This window comes from Lonchura striata, chromosome 10 (assembly GCF_046129695.1).
Source record: "Lonchura striata isolate bLonStr1 chromosome 10, bLonStr1.mat, whole genome shotgun sequence".
NCBI lineage: Eukaryota > Metazoa > Chordata > Aves > Passeriformes > Estrildidae > Lonchura > Lonchura striata.
In genome coordinates, this window is record NC_134612.1 from 3,385,565 (window position 1) to 3,408,592 (window position 23,028).

Below are 23,028 nucleotides of genomic sequence, written 5' to 3' on the forward strand. Positions count from 1 at the left end.
GGCAAATGGCTTGAAAAGAAATCCCCAGTTGCAATAGTATTCACCTAAATATTCTAGTTCTTTTGCTCAGGGTATTAATACTCAGGCCTTCAGCTCTGCAGCACAGCTAATTAGAAACTCGCTGATCAAAGTTTCCTCAGCTAAAGAGGAGCCCAACATGTTTAATTCAAAAGATTTCAGAATGATAAGCCTAAGAGATGTTTGCATGTGCTTCCAGCATATGCTTGGATTGCTGGCAGAATGAAGATCTAATCTTTCCTGGATCTGTGCCTCTGTCCTGCTCCCTGAGATGGGATTTGTGTGGCACTCACTTCCTGGATGAATTATCCAGGGCAGGTTTATGTGGCTGGGTTCACAGCCCTGCCCGACCTTCCAGGGTGGGTACAGGACAGAACAGAGTCCCAGACAGCTCCAAAACAAAGTCCTGATGCTCTGCACCCATGGAGATAATTCTGACAGTTTAAAATGGTTTTAAACCTAATATAAAATGAAAGTTTTACATCAACAGAGACAGCCAATGCTTTGGACACGTGCCCAAAAGGCAGCTGTCCCCTCGTGACTCTTCACCCAGGGCAGGATCTGCTGAATTCCCAAATCCTCCAGAGAAGTATTTTTGATTCCAGAAGAAAACTGCTCCCTCCCCCGGTGTAAAGGTTGGCTTGCCTTCCACCACCAAACTAGTACCTCTGTTTCTGAAAATACTTTTTCAGCAATGAAGGGTGACAGGTTTAGCCTTAGAGAAAGGACTCCTACATAAGTAGAATTTGACCTACACCAATCTTGTTTACTGGTGTTTTCTGAAACCTGTCCTGTTCACAGATAGATGATTTCTTTTTATCGCCCCTGTTCTACCTACACCACTTTTCTGGTCCTTCAGAGAGACATGAAAGCAAAAGCTACACTACAGTCTTGAATTACAGGGCCACAGGCGTTCTATGTTATTTCTAGTTAAAACTGCTGTTGTGTTCAAAAAGAGATAATAGATGGGTAGGAGAAAGTTGAGGAGCTTGTTGACAGATTAAGTCAAATTGTAACTATGATGAATATTATTTCTGTATTACTTAGGCTTAAAGAGGTTGAAGCAAACAAATTAATGATTTTTTTTTTTTCTTTTTACTTGTTGTCATAATAGTGGTATTCCCTCCTAGGCTGCCAGAACGAGCCTGGGGAAAGTTCTAATAGGAAATTCCATCAATCAGGGGAAATATTACATCTCCATAAGAGGTTATTCTCATTTTCTACAGTAGCTATCTCATATATTTTGCGTTAGAAGTGGAAACACAATTTGACGGAGCTAATGAGGCAGTGAGACGGTGCCCCCGCCGGTGCCGGTGTGCGGGCAGCACCGACCCCGGGCAGGACGGGCAGCACCGACCCCGGGCAGGACGGGCAGCACCGACCCCGGGCAGTGCGGGCAGCACCGAGCCCGGGCAGGACGGGCAGCACCGACCCCGGGCAGGACGGGCAGCACCGACCCCGGCAGTGCGGGCAGCACCGACCCCGGCAGTGCGGGCAGCACCGAGCCCGGGCAGGACGGGCAGCACCGAGCCCGGCAGAGCGGGCAGCACCGACCCGGGCAGAGCGCAGGGCGCTCCTGCAGGCATGGCCCGGGCGGCGCTGCGGCTGCCTTATGTAACAGGTCACAGACCAGCGGCCTTTCCTGCCTCCCGTACTTGCGGGACTGCTGAACAAAGCGCCTGCTACTCTCCGTTGCGGTTCCACGGCGTGAGGTCAGAAGCTGCGGAAGAAAAGACAAAGCGTGACCGCCGAGAGCCGCGGCCCGGGCGGAGGCGGTGCGTTACAGCCCGGGAAGGCGGCGGCGGCGCGCCCCGCTCCCGCGGGCCGGGCGGCGCCTGACGTCAGGAGGGGCCGGGCCGGGCCGGGCCGGGCCGGGCGGCGGCGGCGCGGGCGCGGCAGGTACGGCCGGGGCTGGGCTGGGCTGGGGGGCCGCTCCGGGGAGCCGCCAGCCCCGCCGAGGCCCGCGGGGCGCACACCCGGCCGGGAGCCGTGCCGGGAGCCGGCTGCCGGCGGCGGGGAGGGCGAGAGCGGCTCTCGGGGCGGCCCAGGCCAGGCCGCTGCTGGCGGGCACGGGGCGGAGCCGCCGCCGCGGAGGGCCGGGGGCTGCCGTGGGGCTGTCCCGGTGCGAGCGAGCACCGCCGGCAGAGGCTGGGAGCTGGCCCACGGGGAAAGGGCCTGCGCAGCTGGGCCAGAGCCAGGGAGCTCCAGAAATAGAAAACGTGCGCTGTAGGGAGCGGGAGGGGCGGGTGGGGTCACGTCTGAGCGCGGTTCCGTGCGAAGGGACCGTGTCTGCGGGCGCTGCTGCTCTCCGCCGGCTCCGCGCCGCGGCTGCGGCTGCTGTCCGCCCTCTCCATCTACACCGACTGCAGGACCGGGCCCAACTGCTCTGAGCGGAATTGCTCCAGTGATTGCAAGCTGCAGGGAGAAACGCTTGATTTGTTTAAAAGTGTGCTTTATCAAGAAAGGGACTGGAACAGACTGTTGGATACTCCGCGTTATATTCCGTACAGAAAACTGCTGTTCCAGGGAGCAGAAAGGAGTCGTCCCACTCCTTTACTGCATCTACCCCTAACTCGAGTTCACTTTAGAGTGCTACTACTTTTAGATTTCAGTCTCCAAAACACTTTTGTTCATATTCGTTATAAATTAATTTAGCTTTGGTTAAGTCTCATGGTTTAACAAGCAAATACTATTCAGATGCAGCTGATCTTGCTAGGCTGTCTTCTAGCTCTGCAAATATGCTTTTAAACATCATGTAGGAGGAGTGTGAATACTGTATAGGACTTCAAATGAGCCCTGTGCTTAAAAAGGACAAGGAAGAATATCTAATTCTTTTTGCACCTCCTACTTTAAGTGCTGGCAGATTTTTCTGTGTGATTCCTTGCTCTCACTCCAGAGCTGAAGTTTTGGGCACTTAAACTCTGAATTGGGAAAGGAGTATTTGCTGCCTCTGAGGTTACGTGCAAGGTGCTGTACAGCTGCTGAAGCCCCATTTGCTCTTGTAGCTTTAGACAGCTCTGAGACTTTGTGAGCTGTCCATAATCACAGGCAAAACTCAATTTGTCAAGAGAGAGGTTTTCTTCTTTGGTTCTTCCCCTTTTGTGTCTAAGTTAAATCTAATTATGCTATTGTGTAACAGAGTCGGTTTAAAGGTAGCAACAACATTCCATGGCCTTGTCTAACACTTGCAGCAGAACTGAAGTTCATGCAAATTCTTTTTTGGCTTGTAGACTATGAAACAGCCTCCAGAAAGAGTGATTTCACATTATTGGGCAAACTGGAAGGCATGGAAGCACGATTAGAGATGCTCATTCCTGTGAAAATGAAGAGCAAATAGGCAGTTTCCTTGTAAAGGAGAATCAAGGGGAAGAAGCCTGTGTTGGGGTGGTGGCAGAATGAGCTCAGGTCCTTTGTACTTTGTTATTCTGGAAGAATTAATTGGCCTCTCTTTCTGGAGCTCTCTGTCTGTGTAGGGTGACAAGAGCATGCTCAGACCCCAGAGCAGGACCAGATGACAACAATTAAAGCAGAACAGGAGTCTGGTGCTCCCTTTCAGAAGTGGGCTCTCGGCAGAATCTTTCTTTTCCCTGCAAGCTGGTACAAAATTCAAGAATGGGGTTTATGCTGGAGTTTAGACTTTACCTGCAGGTGGTTCTCACCATCATATCCAAGCCTGTACAGGATGTGGCATTCCTTAAATATGAAATCCTGATGGTTATAAATCTTGTGTGCTACAGTATTTGTTCAGTTGTCTGAAGAGGACACAGTTACAAGTAATACCCCTTAGGTCAGGAAACACATGGATCCTTAGTAACTTCATATTTTACTAGAAGATTACAAAACTCTTCTTTTTCTCCCTTCTCAGCTTTAAACACATTCTGCTGAGGTTTGTTGGGGAGGAGTTCCTCTGTCTATCAAATCTTCTATTGCACCTTTCACCCCTCCATGCCCTCCCACCCCTTTATGCTGCTACAAATAGAATGTTATTTGTTAGGTTTCAGTATCGTGTCTGTCTTTCCCATTGGCTTACAGGCCCCGCAAATAATTTCTAAAACTCAGCCTTCTCAGGGGAGGCTTAAAATGCTTCTGTTCTTCCTCTTCTAGTTCAATTGCATCTGGATAGTTGAGTTTTTATAATCTCTTTTACAATAATAATCAGAACACCATTAGGCTATAAAATAAAACCTAATTTTCCAATATATCCCACCTTTGATGTCTTTTTTCAGCATGCTCATAAACCAGAATGCAGTGGCCGAGTACTTAATGTCACGTGTGATAACTTGGATTTAACACAGAGTCCTTGCTATGCTATTTCAAGCTTCATTTAAAAGCTGAGGAGAACTCAGAATCTTACTTTATAGGCTCATCTTTTACTTACTTTAATCCTTAGAGTGAGCTAGTGATGATTTGAAAGAAAGAAATACAAGTAATAAAAACAGCTTTCTCCTTCCTGTTTAAGATTAAACTGTTTCAGCTTTTGTTTTGACTGGACTTTGAGCCAGTGAATGAAAAACACAGAAGAGGAAGTACAGAAAAAAAAAAAAAAAAAAAAAAAAGAGAGGCAGGTAGAAGTGAGGCTGCTTGGTAACTTGAGACTGCAGAATACAGGATGTACACGTATGCAGAGAGAAGGACTTTAAGGAACTGGTGGTGAGTCAGGAAGCAGTCATTGCAGTCTGTTCCCCATTTTGTAAGAGCAGTAGCTGTAGGGTTTTGTTTGCCAGTTCATCATCAAGGTGGTCTCTGACAGTCACGCTGGATCGCAGCAGTTGCACATTTGTTCTGTCCTACACCACCAGTTGTGCTTACTGGGTATCTTCAGCTGGGATCTGCTGCGTCTGACACGTGAGCTGGGTACATGCAGCTCTAATAGATGGTACTGAGATGCATATTTCTAATTTATTATTGTGAAATACTGACAGCTGCTTTTCTCCCTCCTCCCCCTTCCTCTTCAGCTCACGAGATTAAGCAACAATGGCATTTGTGAAGAGCGGATGGCTGCTCCGGCAAAGTAAGTCATGGGTCTCTTTTCCTTCTCTCCCTGTTCACTGGGATTTCCTCAGAAAACATCAGAGCAGCTGAGTAATTCCCAGGTTTTCTTAAAACAAGTAGTTCTGTGGGTTGTTTTTGTTGGGTTTTTTCCTTTTTACTTTTAGGACACGTCACATAATGACGTGTTGTGATGGCATTCCCACATGACCTTTGGGTACTCTAATGGGAAACAGGATATAAACATATCTGAGATGTCTGACTGGCATTCAGCTTCAGATGCTGCTCTGTAATTAGTGCTGTATAAGTGGGGTCTTGGAAACTTTACCTGACACCTCAACTTAGTGTCTTTCAGTTAATCATGTCCTCTGCTTGTTCCTGCAGCAAGCTATAACACAAGCATCAGGTCATGCACTTAAAATAAAACCAGTTTTGCTTTGAATTCTAGATGAAATATGGCATCCAATTCTCTAATGTTCCCAAGTGGGGATGTTGTAATACAGGATTTTGCTTGGCACTTTGGAATGTTGTTTGGGGCAACTGTGAAGGATTTCTTGGTTTATTTTTTATTAACTTTAGGACAGAAATATTTCCCGATATGTGTCCTCAAAAGTGATTGTCTGATTTTTAAGGTACTATTTTACGACGCTGGAAGAAGAACTGGTTTGATCTATGGTCTGATGGCCGCTTAATATTCTATGATGATCAAAATCGCCATGACCTAGAAGATAAAATCCACATGCGAATCCACTGCATCAACCTCAGAGTGGGGAATGAATGTCGAGGTAATCATGAAACCTTCAGGATTTGTGTATCCAGAGATTCTTTACAACTTCAGTGCCTGCCCAGCATAGCACATACAGCACTACTGAAGATTTAAACGTGTCCAAAGTGTGTGCAACTTCACTGTTCTTGAATCCCCCACCTTCCAAAAAAAACCCAACCCCACCAACTCCTAAATTGCTTTGGAGACACTCAGGGTGTGGTATCACCATGTGATAGGTTAGGTTAGGTTTGATACTTCCTGTTAAAACTCAGAACAGTGTACAATGCATGCAGGAGGATGGGATGTTCCCAGCAGGACTGTGTGTCCCAATCAGAGCATTCCTGGTGTAACCACAGTGCTGGCTGGACAGAGAGGCACGGCTAGAAATGGGAAACCTCAGCAGATGTTTTTCCTAAGTTCACTTCTGGCATTTGTTAGTGCTCCACTTGCTGCTGACACAAGGGAAGGACACAAGTGCTGGACAGTACCATTGCTAAGTATGGATTGGTTCTGCTGTGAGACACTTGCATTTCGTAGAAAAGGTGTTCAAAGCTGCTTACTTTCAGGATACTCTGAAGATTAAGAACAGGTTATTTCCTTCTGGGACTCGTTCTGATGCCATGGAAGGCAGCTACAACTAGCCCTTGTTTATTTTGTCCAGATTTGCATAAACTGACTCCCTTCTTGTAGATGTGCTCGTGTAATGCTGTTTATACTCATAACTCAACTCTTGTTTTTCTCACTCAGATTTCCAGCCTCCAGAGGGGAAGCAGAGAGACTGTTTACTGCAGATTGTTTGCCGTGATGGGAAGACAGTCAACCTCTGTGCAGAGAGTGCAGATGACTGCCTGTAAGAAAGCCAGAGAATAATGGTTTTGCTGCTTCTTCCTCTTTTATCCCTCTCCCTAGTTATTTTCCTTCCTTCTAACTTTCAGAGATACATTTTAAGAAAGTTTTCAAGCAAATAAAAGCAGGTTTGCAGTGGCAAAAAACCAATATCTTTCCTAGAAGTTGTCTAGCTCATGCAAACTAACTGCAAGTTAAGTCACTGAAAACACTCAAGGGTGAGGAGGAGTAGAAGAATCTGACTAACATGATCAATGCAAGACTTTTTTAAACAGATTTTTTAAAACTTTTGCAATTCTTCAATAGCACATGATGTGGCATGAGCCCAAGGACACCCCAGTGGCAGTAGGAGGAATATTGCATTATTGTGAACTCTGAGCTGAGCTGGGCTGTAGAATTAGATAACTTGTGTGATCACTGTTTGCCAAGACGTGTGTTCCAGGGAGCATGCTCCCAGCCCCGTGGCAGGGGAGGAGCTGGGTGAGGTGTACCTCCCTCCTGGGAGGTGCAGTAGCACCAAGGCCCTTGCTGTAATCAGCACAGATGAGCTTTTCTGCTGGGGTGCATATCTTCCCATTACCTCATCCTAAGCATGACTGCATATTTCCTACCTGTTGTGCTTGCAGCAAGGACCTCCAAAACTGCATCCATTCCTCCTCTTGTTCCTCCTTGTTCTTTCTCAGCTCTACAAAGAAAGTAATTATTTCTTAGTCTTGGTATAACACTTGTGCATTTGAGCGTCTCATTCTGCTTTGACACATGCAGTATATTAAACTCTGCTCCTGCAGTGCCTCTCATTGCTAACCTTGTTTGTTTCATTGACCTGAAAGAAAAATGTGCCATTAATTTTTATCCGTGTTCCACTAACCGATGGGGTTTTTTTGCAGGGCATGGAAAATTGCTCTCCAGGATGCCAGAACAAACACAGTGAGTGTCCTACCTAGACTTTATACTGATAGAGAAGCAGCACATCAGTGTTCTGGGTAGTCCAGCAGTTTAGTTCTGAAATCGTGTTCCATCCTTCTCTGCTAGAGAAAAACAGGGTCATGAGCATGATAGTAAAGCTTGTGGGTGGGGAGAAGAATGATTCTCTGGATCACAAACACATCCTTGCAGCCAAGTCCAGGCAAATACATACTGTGTGGAAAATAATGATTTTAAGGAATCATTTCACTGGGTGGAAGGGAATGTTTGGAAAGCTGGTCTCTGGGCACTGAGGCTGTGGGCAACAAGCAAATCTTCTGCAACCAGCAGAAATGAACTTTTCACTCCTAGTGTTTGTTGCCCCAGGTGGGTGCAGTGCTAAAGGAAGCTTACTACACAGCAGCTGTTTGTTAATGTAGATCCATCCCACTGTGGGATGCTTCTTGGCAGAGACATGGGGAAGAGTGAGATGCTTGGAGGGGAGTGCAGGCATGCTGAGGAGGAGTGTATTGCCTCTGCATTTTCTGCAATTTGTTTTTCCTTTAGACTGCTTTCCAGACAACTCTGCAGCACTAGCTTTCCTTGGATGACTAGGCTGAAGCAACCCGAGGTGTTTCTGTCCAGGGGAAATGCTGTGTTTTGTAGAAGCTTATCTCAGTTTCTGATGGGTCACATTAACATTACCACTGTACTGGGGCATCTGTCAGATGATATAACTTAGATTTGTAGATACCCAAAGCAAACACTTGTCATGGCAAAACTACCCCAGACATGACTGCCTCTGACTGCAGCCATGCTACACTGCCTGTGGCCTTAAATGAGAAGTGAAGGATTTGTCCTCATGCAGAGGACACAGCACTCATGGTCTGTCTGCTCTAGTTTTAGGGGATTTACCCTGCCTGTGTGTGAGATGGTGACTCCTGGTTTCAGGAAATGGGAACTGCTGTTTTCATGCTTCTGACACTGCTGCCAGCCTTGATAGATGGCTCAGAACGTGGCAGTGCTGACCTTGGTCAGCCAAGACAGACCCCAAGGCTACTCAAAGTAGAGCAGGTAGCACTCTACACAAGTAGATGCATAAATTAACATTTTCCAAAGCTATTAAAGGTGTCCAATGACACCTTTAATAGCTAACTTGGACTAACTGAGGAAGTGGGTTTGAGTCTGTACATGTGTGACACACTTTTCAAAAATTCAAGCATCCAGCAGTGCCTCCTAACTTCACTGGAATAGTAGGATGATCTCCTTAGCTTTGAGAACTGTATCATTTACAGGTGTTTGTAGGCTTGTGCATTGCTTGTTCTGAGATCCCTGTGGCAGGGCAGAACACATTTACTGCTGAGATGTGAGCAGATTTCTCAGGTGATGGAAATACCACTTCATATAGTATTTTAACAGTGTTTCAAGCAATCCTCCTTCACCATGAGTTTGACTTGGGATATAGCCGTATTATGTCCTCAGATGCCATGATTTCATCAGTCCAAGAGATAATACAACATTTGCTGTTCATTTATTAAAATGTTCCCTTGTGAATTAAAGAATGGGAACTGGCTTTCGCCTTGGAAAAAGGAATAAGAGCATCGCTGTAGATGTTGGATATTATGGGCAAGAATACAAAGGTAGTGTAAGAAATCTTAATTGTCTTTGGGAACTTACTCTAAATGGACTCGGGTACTAGTTTTGGCTACTGCATTTGTTTCCTTTACCCACTTCTGCAGAACTTGGTGATACCACTCTAGGGGGCCAGGAAGCAGCCAGCTTAGTTGTGAAGATTTCTTAAACTGAAGACAGAAAATGAGCAGGAGGGTAATTTCTATATCTGAGGCTCTGGAATGGTGGAAGGAGCCAGGGTGCTTGCACATACACATTTCCCTATCTGTGGCACACACACAGGGAAAAATTTGATGTCTTCTTTCTGTGGCTGATGAGGAATTTGTATTCTCCCAGGTCTAGTCTCCAGGTACTTTCTTTCTGCAGACTTCACAAGGTACTCACTGCTTTCTTAACACCCAGTGTGGCTAAAGGTTACTTTTTCTTTGGGGTCGTTATGTTTTAATCCTTAGACTGCTCTGTCTGTCTATAGGAACAGGTGATAACTGCTCTTTATCCTTGGTGTTTAGGGCTATGTGGGATCGGATGTGATGTATGATGAGACAGCCATTTCCTCGGCCCCTCCTCCCTACACAGCTTATGCCACACCATCACCTGAGGTAAGAGTTGCAGTCAGGAAGCATCAACATGAGCCAGGCAGCAGGAACAGCCTCCTTCAAGCACTCACAGAGTGCTGCATTGTACTCTTGTACTGAGCTTTAAAGCTTTTTTAGCAGAGAGTAAGGCACTAGCAGTCTGTTGCTGCTCTTATTTGAGATGGATTTCATTTGAAAGGGATGAGGCATATTTGGTTTGGAGGTGTATAAAGGGTGGCTGCTCAGTGAACTTGAAAAATAAAGGTTCTGAGAGACAGGGCAGAATTTATTTGGTTGATCCTCAAATATATTGGTCATGCAGCTTCTAACATAAGGAGGTGTAACTACACTTCCATGTTGTGCAAGCACTGGAAAGATGTAAGATCAGGAGTGTTTGAAATAGGGTGTAGTGACTTTTGACACACTTCTAACAAATAATGATTTTGTTGTACCAAGAGGTCACAGCAACACAATAACTCTAGTTCCTGGATGCACAGTTTTTTTGCAGTGAAGGAGCAGCTTTGGGACCAAACCAGGATATGTTGGGGATTTCTGGATGTGCTTAGTGGTGTGCAGTGATATGTGAGAGGATAGTTTGGAGCACTATTGCTTGTTGCACTATCTGCTCCAGACTCTCACTCTTGTTAAGAAAGAGTTGTGCTGCTGGAATCTTCCTCTGTACAGCCTCCTCTTTTGGAGAAAAAAAAAATTCTAAAACATACAGCTGTAGATAATTTGTCTTTAATCTGATATTTGCTTGCAGCATACCCTCTTGGAGGGCTGGCTGGAGATTTTTGGGATCAGCTGCTGCCTTCCTGGCGCTTCTGAGCTCCCCAGAGAGCTGTTGTTGGCATGAGGGCAGAGAATAGAAGCTGGCAGGGCTGCTGTGCCTCAGCCTGATGATCCAGGCCCTGCCTCTGCCATTGCCTATGCAGGAAAAGAAGAGAGCAGATGCTGCTTAGGAGTGCCCTTTTTTCCAAGCAGCTGGTATGAATCCATTCCAGAAAGTAGATTGGCTATAGCAGGACATCCTGGATACTTCAGTGAAACTTTAATTACATTAGAAATGAAGGCAAATTGAACAGTGTGCTTGACTGGATGCATAGCAAAGTGTACTTGTGTAACAGAGCTTTTTAATCTCCCCAGGTTTATGGCTATGGCTATGACCAGTACAATGGTGCATACCCCCCGGTGGGCCCTCAGGTCTTCTATGCCTCCAATGGACAAGCTTATGCTCTGCCCTATCAGTATCCATACCAAGGTAATCAGCCACATCCTCCACATTCCCACAGAAGCTATTTGAGTCAATCTTTCTGGCTTTAGCTCTATTCATCACCATCCTTTACCAGCCACCACTCCTGCACACAGAGAAAGAAACCTGACCTGTAACTGGAACCCAGTCCACTCACCCTTTCACAAAAAAGGGGACTGAAGTGAAATTGATATTAAGGGATTTAACCTTCCCAATGTGATCTCAGCATGGTTACATTGCTTAATGAACTCCTTTTGAACCATACAAAACTCTATCTACAGCCTGTTTTCTAAGGAAAGGTACAACAGCCAGAAGAAGATGGAATTTTGTGATTCAGTATTTCATATTGGACATTGATTGAGCTGTTCATTCATCTGCTGCTCTTAAACTTAGTTTAATTATTTAAATGTAAGTTTCAAAGGTAAATCCACTCCCAGAACAAGGCTGTAGGTGGTTCCTTCCCTGTGTGCTGGAATTGCTGTAAGGCAGCATTTTAGCCACATAAAATCTGTTGCTCTGTTCAGGTTTATATAGCTTTCAGTCTCAAAAACAGGAAGCAAAGAGTAAAATTGTAGGGTGTGCTTTTGATCACAGTCACCTTAATTTAAAGTTAGTTTTGCACAGAGCCTCAGTGCTACAGAACTGGGGCTTTAGATTTGTATGATAAGAAAAATGAGAAAACTAATTGTTTATGATCTAGCTCTGCAAACAAGAATCTCTACTGAGAATTTTTTATTTCAGTTTTGAGGGAGATTTTGTTTTCCATTTGACATTTTTTAGGTTATTTCACTTGCCCTTTCCATTTTTTGTTATATGCCTTTAAAGCTTTTTAAGTTTTCTTCATATAAGTTACTGAAGTCCTAAGATACAAATGATACACATCCAAACACAGAGAAATGTGTGTTATGTTGGTTCTGAAAAGCAGTAGCTTTTTAAAAACCCAAGAACTATTTTTAAAACATTCCAGCAGGCCCTGGAACTCAAGCCAAACCCATATGACAACAATGCAGCATCAGACAGTAACTCCCCTGAGCAGTTTGCAAGTCAGTGTATTAAGATGCTGGTTACTGGTTGGGCATAGTAGCCAAGGCTCAATGTTTTCCTTCAGCAGGGTCACTGCAGCTAAACCTTAGGGTTCAGATTCACCACAGCTTCTCACTTAACCCCTCTACCTTCAGCTCCATTGCCCCTTCTCTGCAGTGACATAGTCCTTCTCAGGGGGTAGAGTGCATTGCTGAGAGTCAGTGAAAGCCTTTGCTAGCTGTATTTAGTTGCATTACCTAAGAAAATGTTACAAAACACCATTGTGGGATTTTCAAGAATATTTAATCTCCCTGAAATGTCTGGAAGGGACATGAGTACTGTTACGTTTGCTTTGCAGCTAGGAGCTAATCAGAAAACATGACAGGTGAAGCTGGTACAAGTCTGTTACAGAGCAAGGGTCACTTAGAGACTTCTTGAGTCTAAGGTTAATTTCTTACTGCTGGCCAATTTTCATCTGAACAGAAATGTAGCACCTGTCACCACCCCACAGATCAAGATGTGAAGGCTGAATTGCAGTAGACAGTAAATGTAAATAACTGATGCACAGTTTCAGACAAATGACTGGCTTGAGACCTGCCGAAGATTTTTTCATGGGGAGGGGATAAGGGGGAAGAACTAAACTATTTGCCTTAACTTTAAGGCTGAATCAATTTTTAGACCCATTTCTTACATTAAATCCACAAAGTGAATACAAGTAATTCATAAGTTCTTTGCAGAACAATGTTCACTTTTACATTTGTGATGAGTTTTCCTCACAGATGTTAAATTGTTACAAGGCTAGAAGTGTTGCTAGGATTGCCCTTGGATTTAATTAATGTGGAGGCTGAGTCCAAAGCAGAAATGTATTCTACCTGTGCAGCTGACAAAGTATTAGTATTCATTTGAAGGAAAAAGGTGAAAGAACGGCCTGTTTTGAAATTGCAGAGTATGGTATTAAGATGCACATTTCTTTTGCCCTCCTCCCAACAACCTCTTGTTTCCTAGGACCTTATGGCCAGCCCCCTGCAAACCATGTCATCATTCGAGAGCGTTACCGTGACAGCGATGGAGATCTGGCACTGGGCATGCTGGCTGGAGCAGCAACTGGAATGGCTCTGGGATCACTCTTTTGGGTCTTCTAGATTACTCTTTCTTTATCTCTGTAGTTCCAAACCCCTTTATTGTGTGCAATAATATATTGGCAATGTTGTTTACTGTTAAACTTTGAAAAATGCAATAGTTATTTTTCAGTAGTGACATCTTAATAACTGATTCTTAACTGTCTTAATGAGAGTTTAAAGGCACCATTTAGTTAAGTGGTTTGAAATGGCATGTGCTGCTCTTGAATTCTGGTCTGATGTTCAGAATTATAAGGATCAATATGAGCACCAGTGTCACTTGGTAGCAGTTACCTGCTTTATGAACAGACTGTTACTATAAACACCATAGGAAAAAAAGATTTTTTTTTGGGGGGAAGGGTCTAAGATCTAGTTCAAATAGGAGATTAACAGGAGTCCTGCATTAGTATACACATACTACTGGCTTTTAAACATTCCCTGGAAAAACATAGAGCTCAGCAGAGATTCCTTGGCATTAGGCAGTCTGCCATGCTTGAGGTTTTTTTTGTTTTCAAACTTGCCTGTAGATGGTAGTGTGTTTTCTTAGGTGGAGCCCTGTACCTGCCTCACACACCATCCAGGTGAGCTGTCTGAGAATGTATGAGCAAACACTAGAAGCAGCAGCACTCCTCAGTTCTTTTATTCTCCCAGAATGTGAATGACCAGTGGCAAGGAAGAGCAGTGTTTGTTGTTCTAGCTCCCTCTTTATCCTGGATGACTCTTCTCTGGTCAGATGGAAGTACTGGATTTTTAGCTTTGCAGGTGTCTGCAGAACAGCAGCCTCAGACAGTGCAGCAGCTGCATTGTTAGGAACCAGCCATTGTCTCTGCTCCTTACTGCCATGGCTCTGCAGAGGCTGCAGGAGGAGAAGGAAGTTGAACAGCCCTTGCTCTGTTGGGCCTCCAGCCCCTCTGCAGGCAGGAACAGGAGGGGAGAGATGAGCAACACAAGCAGACCTTGCACACAGGCACTTTGGATTCAGCTGCCTTGCCAGGGCTAGGATAAGATGCCTGCCTCTTAGCCACCAAGGTTTTCTGAGCCAGGTTCCTTATTTGCAACTAATTTTGAGCACAGCTGAGGCTGGGTTTGTTGCATGTACATTTCCCCCTCACATTCAGCAGGTTTCCCTTTCCCTCCATGACTTGTTGAGAAAAACACTCCAAGTGTTTTTGCTTGTATGCGTGGTTTCTCTAGAGTGTGCTGTGCCCTGGAGTGCAGCTGTTCTGTGTGTTACGTGGCCTGTTCTAATCCATGCTGAGCTGTGCTTGGCACAGAAAGCAAGCTCTGAAGAAATGCAAGGGCTTTCTTGTTCAGGTAAATGAGGCAGGGTGCATAAGTTGAGTTCTTATAGTAAGAGGACTTATTTTTATACTTCCACTTTTAGCTTCCTGTATTTGCATACTGTTTTAATGTTAAGTCTTACTTATGCTTCCATTATGCTTCCATTTAGAAGAAGGTTAATTTCCTTATGGTTCACAGAGTTTCATGTCAGGAAAGATGAAAACAGATGAGAACTTGCACCTATATAAATTTAGCTGAAGCCCTAATCTTCTCCATTTCATCCTAAAATTCTCCTGGCTCTGTCCTATGTATTTAAGCAATAGAGGTCCTGGACAGGAGTTTTGGGAGCAGCCAGGGGAAGCACAAGGCTTTCATGAGCCTTAGGAATAACTCAACCAAGTGGAATCACTGGAAGTAAACAGACAGATGGAATTGTGGCTGCTTTACTAAGAGTGGCCTAATCCAGGGAAGGTAAATGCTTTCAGGAAGCTGGCTCTGAGCTGTACACCAATGTTGCAAGCATGTCCTGTCACAGGTTAACACAAGCTGCACATGTTCTGCCAGTCAGGAAGGACATTCTGGAAGTGCAAAAGAGGACTACAGTGAAAGTTTCCTATTGCTAGTCCAAACCAAAATAAATTGCAGAAGCTGAATTACTGAAATTACTGAAGCTCTCTTAGAGACCTTGGGGTCAGAAAGGGATGGAATGTAAGTGAACAAACGTGTCTGCCCTTTTTAAAAGCCCTCTAAAAGGTGAATTTGAATACAGGTCTATGCTGCTGTTTGGTTTGTGCTGTGCAATAGTGAGTTCTGCAGAATGCATCCATCTCCTCTTCTTCCTCTATGATTCTTAACTTGTAAGGAGTAGGGGAGAATAAAACCACTAGGCATTGCATGTTTTTTTTTAAATTTCCTAATGATTGGGAAAGGATAACAAAAGGTAAATCAGCTGGGTTTTTTGTTTTGGTTTGGGCTTTTTTATTTTTTCAGAAGAACTGTTAGTCATAGCAGGGGAACATGTCTTTTGTGTTTTCAGGAGATAACTCTGTCTAGGTCCCTAGTATCTTCAAGTGAAGGCTATAAAATAAAGATTGTTGATTGCAAAACATTCCTGGGTTGTAATTAAAAAGAAATGATCTTTTAAAAAGTTCAAATGGAAATAATTCTTCATTAAGAAAATAACCTTACATTTCTCAATGGAAAAATACACTACAAATTGAAGCCAAAGATCGTAGTTTTGTCTTGGAAACAATAGGCTGCTTTTATACAAAAATGATGAACTGTCTTCCATCTCAGAAGCACAGGCATTTAGAACCTAGAAAGCAAGTGTACAAACTTGTGCTAGAGCCTGAAATCAAGAGCACAGTTATCTTCCTGTAGGTGCTTGTAGCTTTTCTGATCTCACTGCAGAGACAGAAGTAGCAACATCCTAGTGCACAAAGCAGCAGCATGGGCATTGCCACCTGAAGTCCCTGGTTGTTGAAGCTCAGACTTGCTTCCTGAAGATGTGCCTGTGTCTCCTGTTGCTCAGAAACAGCAGAGCTTTGGTCAGATCCACAGGAATGTCTGGCTGGATGCACAGTCGTGACTCAATAGCCTTTCTCTGCCCAGCTCTGCATTTAATGTACCTGCAGTTGGTGTGGAGGCTGCTGTGAGCTGAAGGAGATGGCTTCTGGGGCTTGGAGGGACAGCCATGCCAGGTTCTGCAGACCACTGATACCATAGTGATGGGAAGAGGCAGCAGGTGTTGCAAGATCATTTTCCAAGCAGATTGAAATGATAGTTTGTTTCTGAACAGTGCTATTCATGACTATAATTCCATTGTTATTACAATGTATTGTAATAACAATACATTGAGTACAAATGTTTGCTTTGTACTCAAGCACACATTCCTGCTTTGGGCCCAACGCTTAAGCCCCCTAAAGCAATGGGAGGTTCACAAGTAGCACAATGGCCCTGTTTTTGTGCAGCGCACACTGTCAGGGAAGGATAAATCTGTTATACAGCAGTGCCAGTCTGTTCAGAATTGAGGAGGTCACAAGTCCACATGTTTGTCTGGGACTTGTTATTTTTGGGCTTGCAGTTGTGGACAGCTGGACAGAGCCAGGCTTCCTCAGAGTGGGGTAGGAATGCTCAGCCTTCTGGTAAGTCTGACCACATTAAAGAGATCAACCAGGGTTATTGGTGGTTATTCTTAGTTACATGTGAAGACAAAGCTGTTGGCTCCTTTTGCATGAATTTGAGAGAAAGCCAGTCTCTTCTAGTGAGTGGGTACAGGCTTATGGACTAGGGAGGAGGGGTGGGCAGTGTTTCTGTACAGAACAACTGCACTGACTTCCAGCAAAGACACATATTCCCCAGTGCTGGAGCACATTCTGAGCAGTGTCCAGATGGAGCTACCCTGCATGTCATCCAACCCTGGCTTACTTTGTTCTTCAGTGAAGATTCAGTAGGTGATGGAACCAGATACACAAGTGGAGTGGAGGAGAAAATTCACATGCGTGTTCCTCAGATGTGTTTGTGGTTTTCCTCCTCAGCATAAGACTGTGTAAGTCATGGAGGGTAGCATGCAACAAATTTCTCCTCCAGAACCTTTATGTTCTTGTGCACTCCCTGTCTTTACTGTAGCTTTTACTGTATGTCCTCATTCTCCTTATTCATTTATAGCAAAATAACCATAGCAATAAAATTCATATTTAGTGTAATTATTTTGTCTTGACATGTTTGCTAGCCTTTATTCAACACTTCTCATTTAGCTGGAGTGTAGACAGCTCAGGCTGACATACCTTGAGCATCTCAGTTACCATTTAATAAGTGTGATGTAAGGTCTGTGAAATCAGCAAAGCAACTCCACACTAACACCACTGTACCAAGATTAGAATTAAGACTTATTTCTTTCTAATGGAGTTGAAGGCTTTGACTCAGAAGTGCTTAATCTTGGATATATGCAACACTGATCCAGATTTACTATTTTACATTGTGTTATCATCAGATTTGTACTGTTTAGTGTAAGACTAAGCTGCTTGGAGCACAGATGTTGCTCTGAGCAAAATGCTACTGGTTGCTTTACTGGTATTTCCTGTTTATGAATTGCTAAGACCAGTTGGGTACAATCAATAAGTTTGTTTTGACAAAGACACTAAATGACCACAGCTAGCTCTGCCTCCTAAAGGCAGACAATCTTGCATATTTGCAGGGAATTAAACTTCCTAGTCCAAAGGACCACAGTACATTTTGTAAAACAGTATCCCTGCTTTGTGCCCATATAGTTTTTACTGCTGAGGGGTAGTGGGTTTTTAGCCTCCAGACCGGGGAAGGAATGAAAACAAAACTGCTATTTCAACCCATCAGCTAGTGTCAGAGTATGCATTGCTTTTCTCCCAAGCACACTATGCTGACTGTGCCTGTTTTGCCAGTCAGCAGTTCCATGTGATGGATTTACTAGACTAAGCAGGACATCACGTATACTGAACCCTACCTGCCCAAGCTCACTTTTACTAAAATTCTCTGCACCAGAACAAGTCAGGGAACTAGATTTGCTGTGCCAGGCTTAGCAGCTCCACACCTTCCTGAGCTTCCAACAGTTTATTCCTTCTCCTTTTTGTGGTTGTAAAATGCGACTGCCATAATTAACTTGAGTTGTATTCCTAAAAGTACCTGTATTTGTCCCTCTCTCCTGTTGCAGTTCTACTGCACTGCATTGCAGTGAGCTCAGTGTTCCCTGAATTTCGGTGGAGCTGAGAGTGTCCCCACACCGTGTATGCTGTGAGCAGTCACTAACCACAAACCAGAGCTGGTCCCAGCTGGCTGTCACAGACCCAGCTGGTTTGGAGCCTCACAGGTGCCACAGAGCATCTCACTGGATTTCAGAGTTTTTGATGTATCTCTAAAAGGCTTCAGGACTCACAGGGCACATAAAAACTCCAGTGTATCTGCATTAATAATTTCAAGTTTAAGAGCCATGTGATGATTTTTAAGGTGCAGACTGGGAAAGTTTCAGAGCAACAATACTGAGCTTAATCTGACTGTGGTGGATAGTCAGTCTACCCAATCATCTGTGTACTTTGTGTACCAAAACTAGCCATGCATTTTGCAAATTATGACAGGCAAAGTCAAAAAGAGTGACTCCTGATAAGCCCCCTGAGCTTTGTGGGGCCAGGTGCGTGGGGCTGAGGTGAGTTTATCCTAAGCAGCGGCTGCATCTCCTGCCATCCATCAGCTGTGCCCCTGGGTGCTCCCAGCTGGGCAGGCCACAGCCACCTCCCAGGTTTGGAGGCCAGTGGAAAGCCCTGTTCCTAACTGAGTCTACCCTTCCTGAGCTCATGGATGACACCAAGCTGGTTGGGACTGTAGATCTGCTGGAGGGCAGGAAGGTTCTGCAGAAGGATCTGGGCAGCTTAGATCCATCAACTGAGGCCAGCTGTATGAGGTTCAATAAGGTGAAGTGCCAAGTTCTGCTCTTACCCCCTGCAGCACTACAGGCTGAGCACAGGGAGGCTGGAAATTGGCCCAGAGGAAAAGGTCCTGGGGGTGCTGGTCAGTAGTGGCTGAATGAGCCCAGGTGGCCAAGACGGCCAAAGGCACCTGGCCTGTGTCAGCAATGGTGTGGCCAGCAGGACCAGGGCAGTGATGAGGCCACACCTCGTGTGCTGCGTCCCGCTCTGAGCCCCAGAATTCAGCACTGAAATGCTGTGACCAGTGCAGAGAGGGGAATGGAGCCGGGGAAGGGGCTGAGCACAAGTGCTGCGAGGAGCAGCTGGGGGAGCTGGGGGTGTCCAGCCTGAGCAAAGGAGGCTCAGGGGGCTCACGGCTCTGCACAGCTCCTGACCAGGAGGCTGCAGCCAGCTGGGGCCGGCCCTGCTCTCAGGGAACAGCACAGCGTGAGAGGACATGGCTGGAGGCTCAGGTTGGACATTGGAGGAGTTTATTTCCGAAAGGTTCACCGGACAGTGGGACGCCGCGGGGCGGCGGAGAGCCGGGGCTGTGCGAGCGCGGCCTCGCGCGGCTCCGCCCGTAGGTGGCGCTGCGGCCCCGGCGATGGCGGCCCCGGCCCGCCCGGCGCCGCAGCGCGGCGCGGCCTTCATCAAAAGCAGCTTTTCGTGGCAACGCTCAGGCACACGAGTGTAATGAACGGCATTTCCATGCCAGATTTCCATGCTAAAGTCCCCAGCTGCTTCAGCTGAAGAGCTGTTTATGATAAAGTGATGGCGTTTTTCTCTCGCTGGAGGTGAGGGGTACTTGGGCTGTCCTGCCTGTTCTGCCAGGCCAGCAGATGACAGGTCCGAGCCGCCCAGAGCAGCCCCTAAACAGGAGCAGCCCCCCAAAAAACAGGAGCAGCCCCCCAAAAAACAGGAGCAGCCCCCCAAAAAACAGGAGCAGCCCCAAATAAAACAGGAGCAGCCCCCCAAAAAACAGAGCAGCCCCCCAAAAAACAGGAGGAGCCCTCAAAAAAACAGGAGCAGCCCCCCAAAAAGCAGGAGCAGCCCCCCAAAAAACAGGAGCAGCCCCCCAAAAAACAGGAGCAGCCCCCAAAAAAACAGGAACAGCCCCCCAAAAAACAGGAGGAGCCCCCCAAAAAACAGGAGGAGCCCCCCAAAAAACAGGAGCAGTCCCCCAAAAAACAGGAGGAGCCCCCAAAAAAACAGGAGGAGCCCCCCAAAAAACAGAGCAGCCCCCCAGAAAACAGAGCAGCCCCCAATAAAACAGGAGCAGCCCCCCAAAAAACAGAGCAGCCCCCCAAAAAGCAGGAGCAGCCCCCCAAAAAACAGGAGCAGCCCCCCAAAAAACAGGAGGAGCCCCCCAAAAAACAGGAGCAGCCCCCCAAAAAGCAGGAGCAGCCCCCCAAAAAACAGGACCAGTCCCCCAAAAAACAGGAGGAGCCCCCAAAAAAACAGGAGGAGCCCCCCAAAAAACAGAGCAGCCCCCCAAAAAGCAGGAGCAGCCCCCCAAAAAACAGGAGGAGCCCCCCAAAAAACAGGAGCAGCCCCCAAAAAAACAGGAACAGCCCCCCAAAATACAGGAGGAGCCCCCCAAAAAACAGGACCAGTCCCCCAAAAGACAGGAGGAGCCCCCAAAAAAACAGGAGCAGCCCCCCAAACAAACAGGAGCAGCCCCCCAAAAAACAGGAGCAGCCCCAAATAAAACAGGAGCAGCCCCAAATAAAACAGGAGCATGCCCCTAATAAACAGGAGCAGCCCCCCAAAAAGGAGGAGCAGCCCCCAAATAAAAGCAGCTCCCTAAAAAACAAGAGCAGCCCCCAAAGAGGAGCAGCTCCTAAACAGGAGCAGCCCCCCAAAAATAGGAGCAGCCCCCAAATACACAGGAGCAGCCCCCAAATAGGAACAGCCCCCTAATAAACAGGAGCAGCCCCAAACAGGAGCAGCCCCGTGGCGCTGGTAGGTGCAGGCAGGCCTCGAGCAGCCTGGCAGGGGCTGCTGGCAGAGCGCAGGAGGTGAATGAAAGCTGGTGATTGACGATGGGGAATCTGGCTTTTCCCTGCCTGTGCTTTAACAGAAGAAGGTGGGTTAGGAGCCCTGGCCTGGGATTAGGATGCTCTGGGTCAGTTTTCCCAGCTCTGTCACAGGCAGTTTGTGTGATGTTGGGAAGAGCCACTTTACCCTGTCACATCTCACTTCTCACTTTCCCAAAAGAGACACAGCGATGCAAAAGGAACGGACAAGTTCACAAAAAGCTGTAAGCTGTTCCACTCTGTGCAGGTACTGAGGACACAGTGATATCAGCCTGGGCTGACATTTTCAGAGGCCTTTGATATGATCATAAAGAACAACAATTAACAGTGTTAAAATTAGAAACAGCCTAGAATACTAGGGCAAGGGCTGGCAATTCAAGAACAGCCCATGCTTTTTTACACACAGAATATATGACGTTAGGGCTGGAAGAGATTTTAACCCTTCCTGATCTAAAGCAGGCTCAGTTACATCACCTTGCAGCACTTGCAGGAAACTCAGAATCCCAAGCCCCAGTATGGTCCATGGTGCACAGTCTCCCCCTGATGCAGGCAGACAGGGCCAGCCAGACTGAGCATTATTCCAAAGTGGGGGAGGAAAAGTAAAGAAACAGAATTGTTCTTAGATAGATATTTTAAAAGGAAATACTAAATTTCAATCTATGTTTCAAGCTCACTTTAGTTATCTAGACAGGAAGGATCAATTTAGAAAGTGTTTCCCTTCAATTCACAGCAGCATAAGCAACATCAGCATTTCACTTACATTGCCATCTTTCAAACCGCTGCCGAGCGCAGCAGATGGAGATGCAATTGTGTTGTGCACATCAGACCTTCCATGATTCTGAGTACATTAATTGATTGTCTGGAACTTGAGTCTTTCCAGTACTTTATGTGCTTTTGCAATGACTGGCTGACAAAGGGGAAAAGGGAGACACAGTTGTTATTTAACTACCCTGGAAAATAATGAGGTCGCCATTTCACTACCAGAAATTTCTCCTGATGTGCAAGTTCAGTATAATGCCATGGGATGGCATGTGGATTGTTCTGAACCTGCATGTGCAGGGTGATGAGAGGCCTGAAGAAAACACATCCAGGAAAAGATCCCTCCTACCAGCATAGGACTGTTTGCCTTGATCTGGAACAAATCCTAGTCATGATTTCTCAATCAGCTGCTCAGCATCACAAACCACTTGCAATTTCTGTGTGCCTCAGTTTGTAGATGTGACTTAGCCATCTCTCAGTCCCAAAAAAGTCCCCGTTCCCAGGAATATGATGTGTGTACGGCCTTTCCAGACTTATTCTGGCCCTTTTTACATCTTCCTCATTAAATTTAGGCAATACTTTCAATTTCAGATTCAGATGGCTGAGAAATAATCAGGAAAAGAGCCCTGACTTCCTAAACTCCTCCATAACTTTTCTGAAAGATATTCCATCAACCCAACATTATTTTTTTCCCCAAAACTTTCTTGAAAGATTATTCCCAAAGTTCACACCACAGCATCCTGCTGAGTTAAAGCAAAACTGTACACATAAAGACCAGAAGAATTCTCTTGAGTGCAATCAATAGCTGTATTTCTGACTGTTTTAAAACCAATTGTTTCAGATGTCACTGTTCCAAACCAGGTTTTGTGCTGATCGATACCTCTGACAGCTGTTCAGATAACCTACCAGTGGAACTAATTGCTGATAAAGCTATGCACTTATGCTCAGTCAGGCTAAGATGTGTTTTCCTTATGTAATTGCAATAGAAAACCTCACATTCAACCCATGCATGCAAAACATGGGGATGGGTATATTTCAGTTTAGCAGAAAAATAATTTTTTGGTGCTTTCTTTGTCCTCACCACAAAAACAAAATCCAGAAATATTTCCATTATTTCATCTCTGTCTGTGTGCTAAATTGTAGGCATGGAAATAACTGCATTGACTTGAGTGGCATGTACTGTGCATCCTGAAATTCTTTTGTTGTTGGACAGGATAACAGTTTTCTAAAAACACAAAGCTCCCAAGAATACAGTAATAATTTGTGGAGGAAGTGGGGGTAACTCTTGAAAATGCTGGATTTGTCAATACATGGTGCAAAAGAGGCCAAAATCTTCACCAGTACAAATAAGCAGAACACTAATGAACCCATATGCCAGCCTGCTCCCTGGTTTTACA

General features: G+C 45.6%; 1 protein-coding gene across 1 annotated transcript; it reads left to right on the plus strand.

Annotated features, from left to right (window-relative positions):
• The first annotated feature begins 1,843 nt into the window (after positions 1-1,843).
• On the plus strand, positions 1,844-17,108 carry PLEKHB2 (pleckstrin homology domain containing B2). The gene is made up of 8 exons (XM_021555808.2): positions 1,844-1,917; positions 4,974-5,029; positions 5,640-5,792; positions 6,521-6,623; positions 7,507-7,546; positions 9,664-9,753; positions 10,876-10,990; positions 13,010-17,108. Exons 2-8 carry the CDS (start codon positions 4,993-4,995, stop codon positions 13,144-13,146), a joined length of 675 nt encoding a protein of 224 aa, XP_021411483.1. The 5' UTR covers positions 1,844-1,917; positions 4,974-4,992; the 3' UTR covers positions 13,147-17,108.
• The last annotated feature ends 5,920 nt before the right edge of the window (positions 17,109-23,028 follow it).

Bases quoted from the DNA above. Each gene is read 5' to 3' on its own strand.
- PLEKHB2 (XM_021555808.2), top strand. From the start codon at position 4,993: ATGGCATTTGTGAAGAGCGGATGGCTGCTCCGGCAAA. The intron at 6,624-7,506 runs GTAAGAAAGCCA...GTTTTTTTGCAG, and splicing joins GAGAGTGCAGATGACTGCCT to GGCATGGAAAATTGCTCTCC. The intron at 9,754-10,875 runs GTAAGAGTTGCA...TAATCTCCCCAG, and splicing joins ATGCCACACCATCACCTGAG to GTTTATGGCTATGGCTATGA.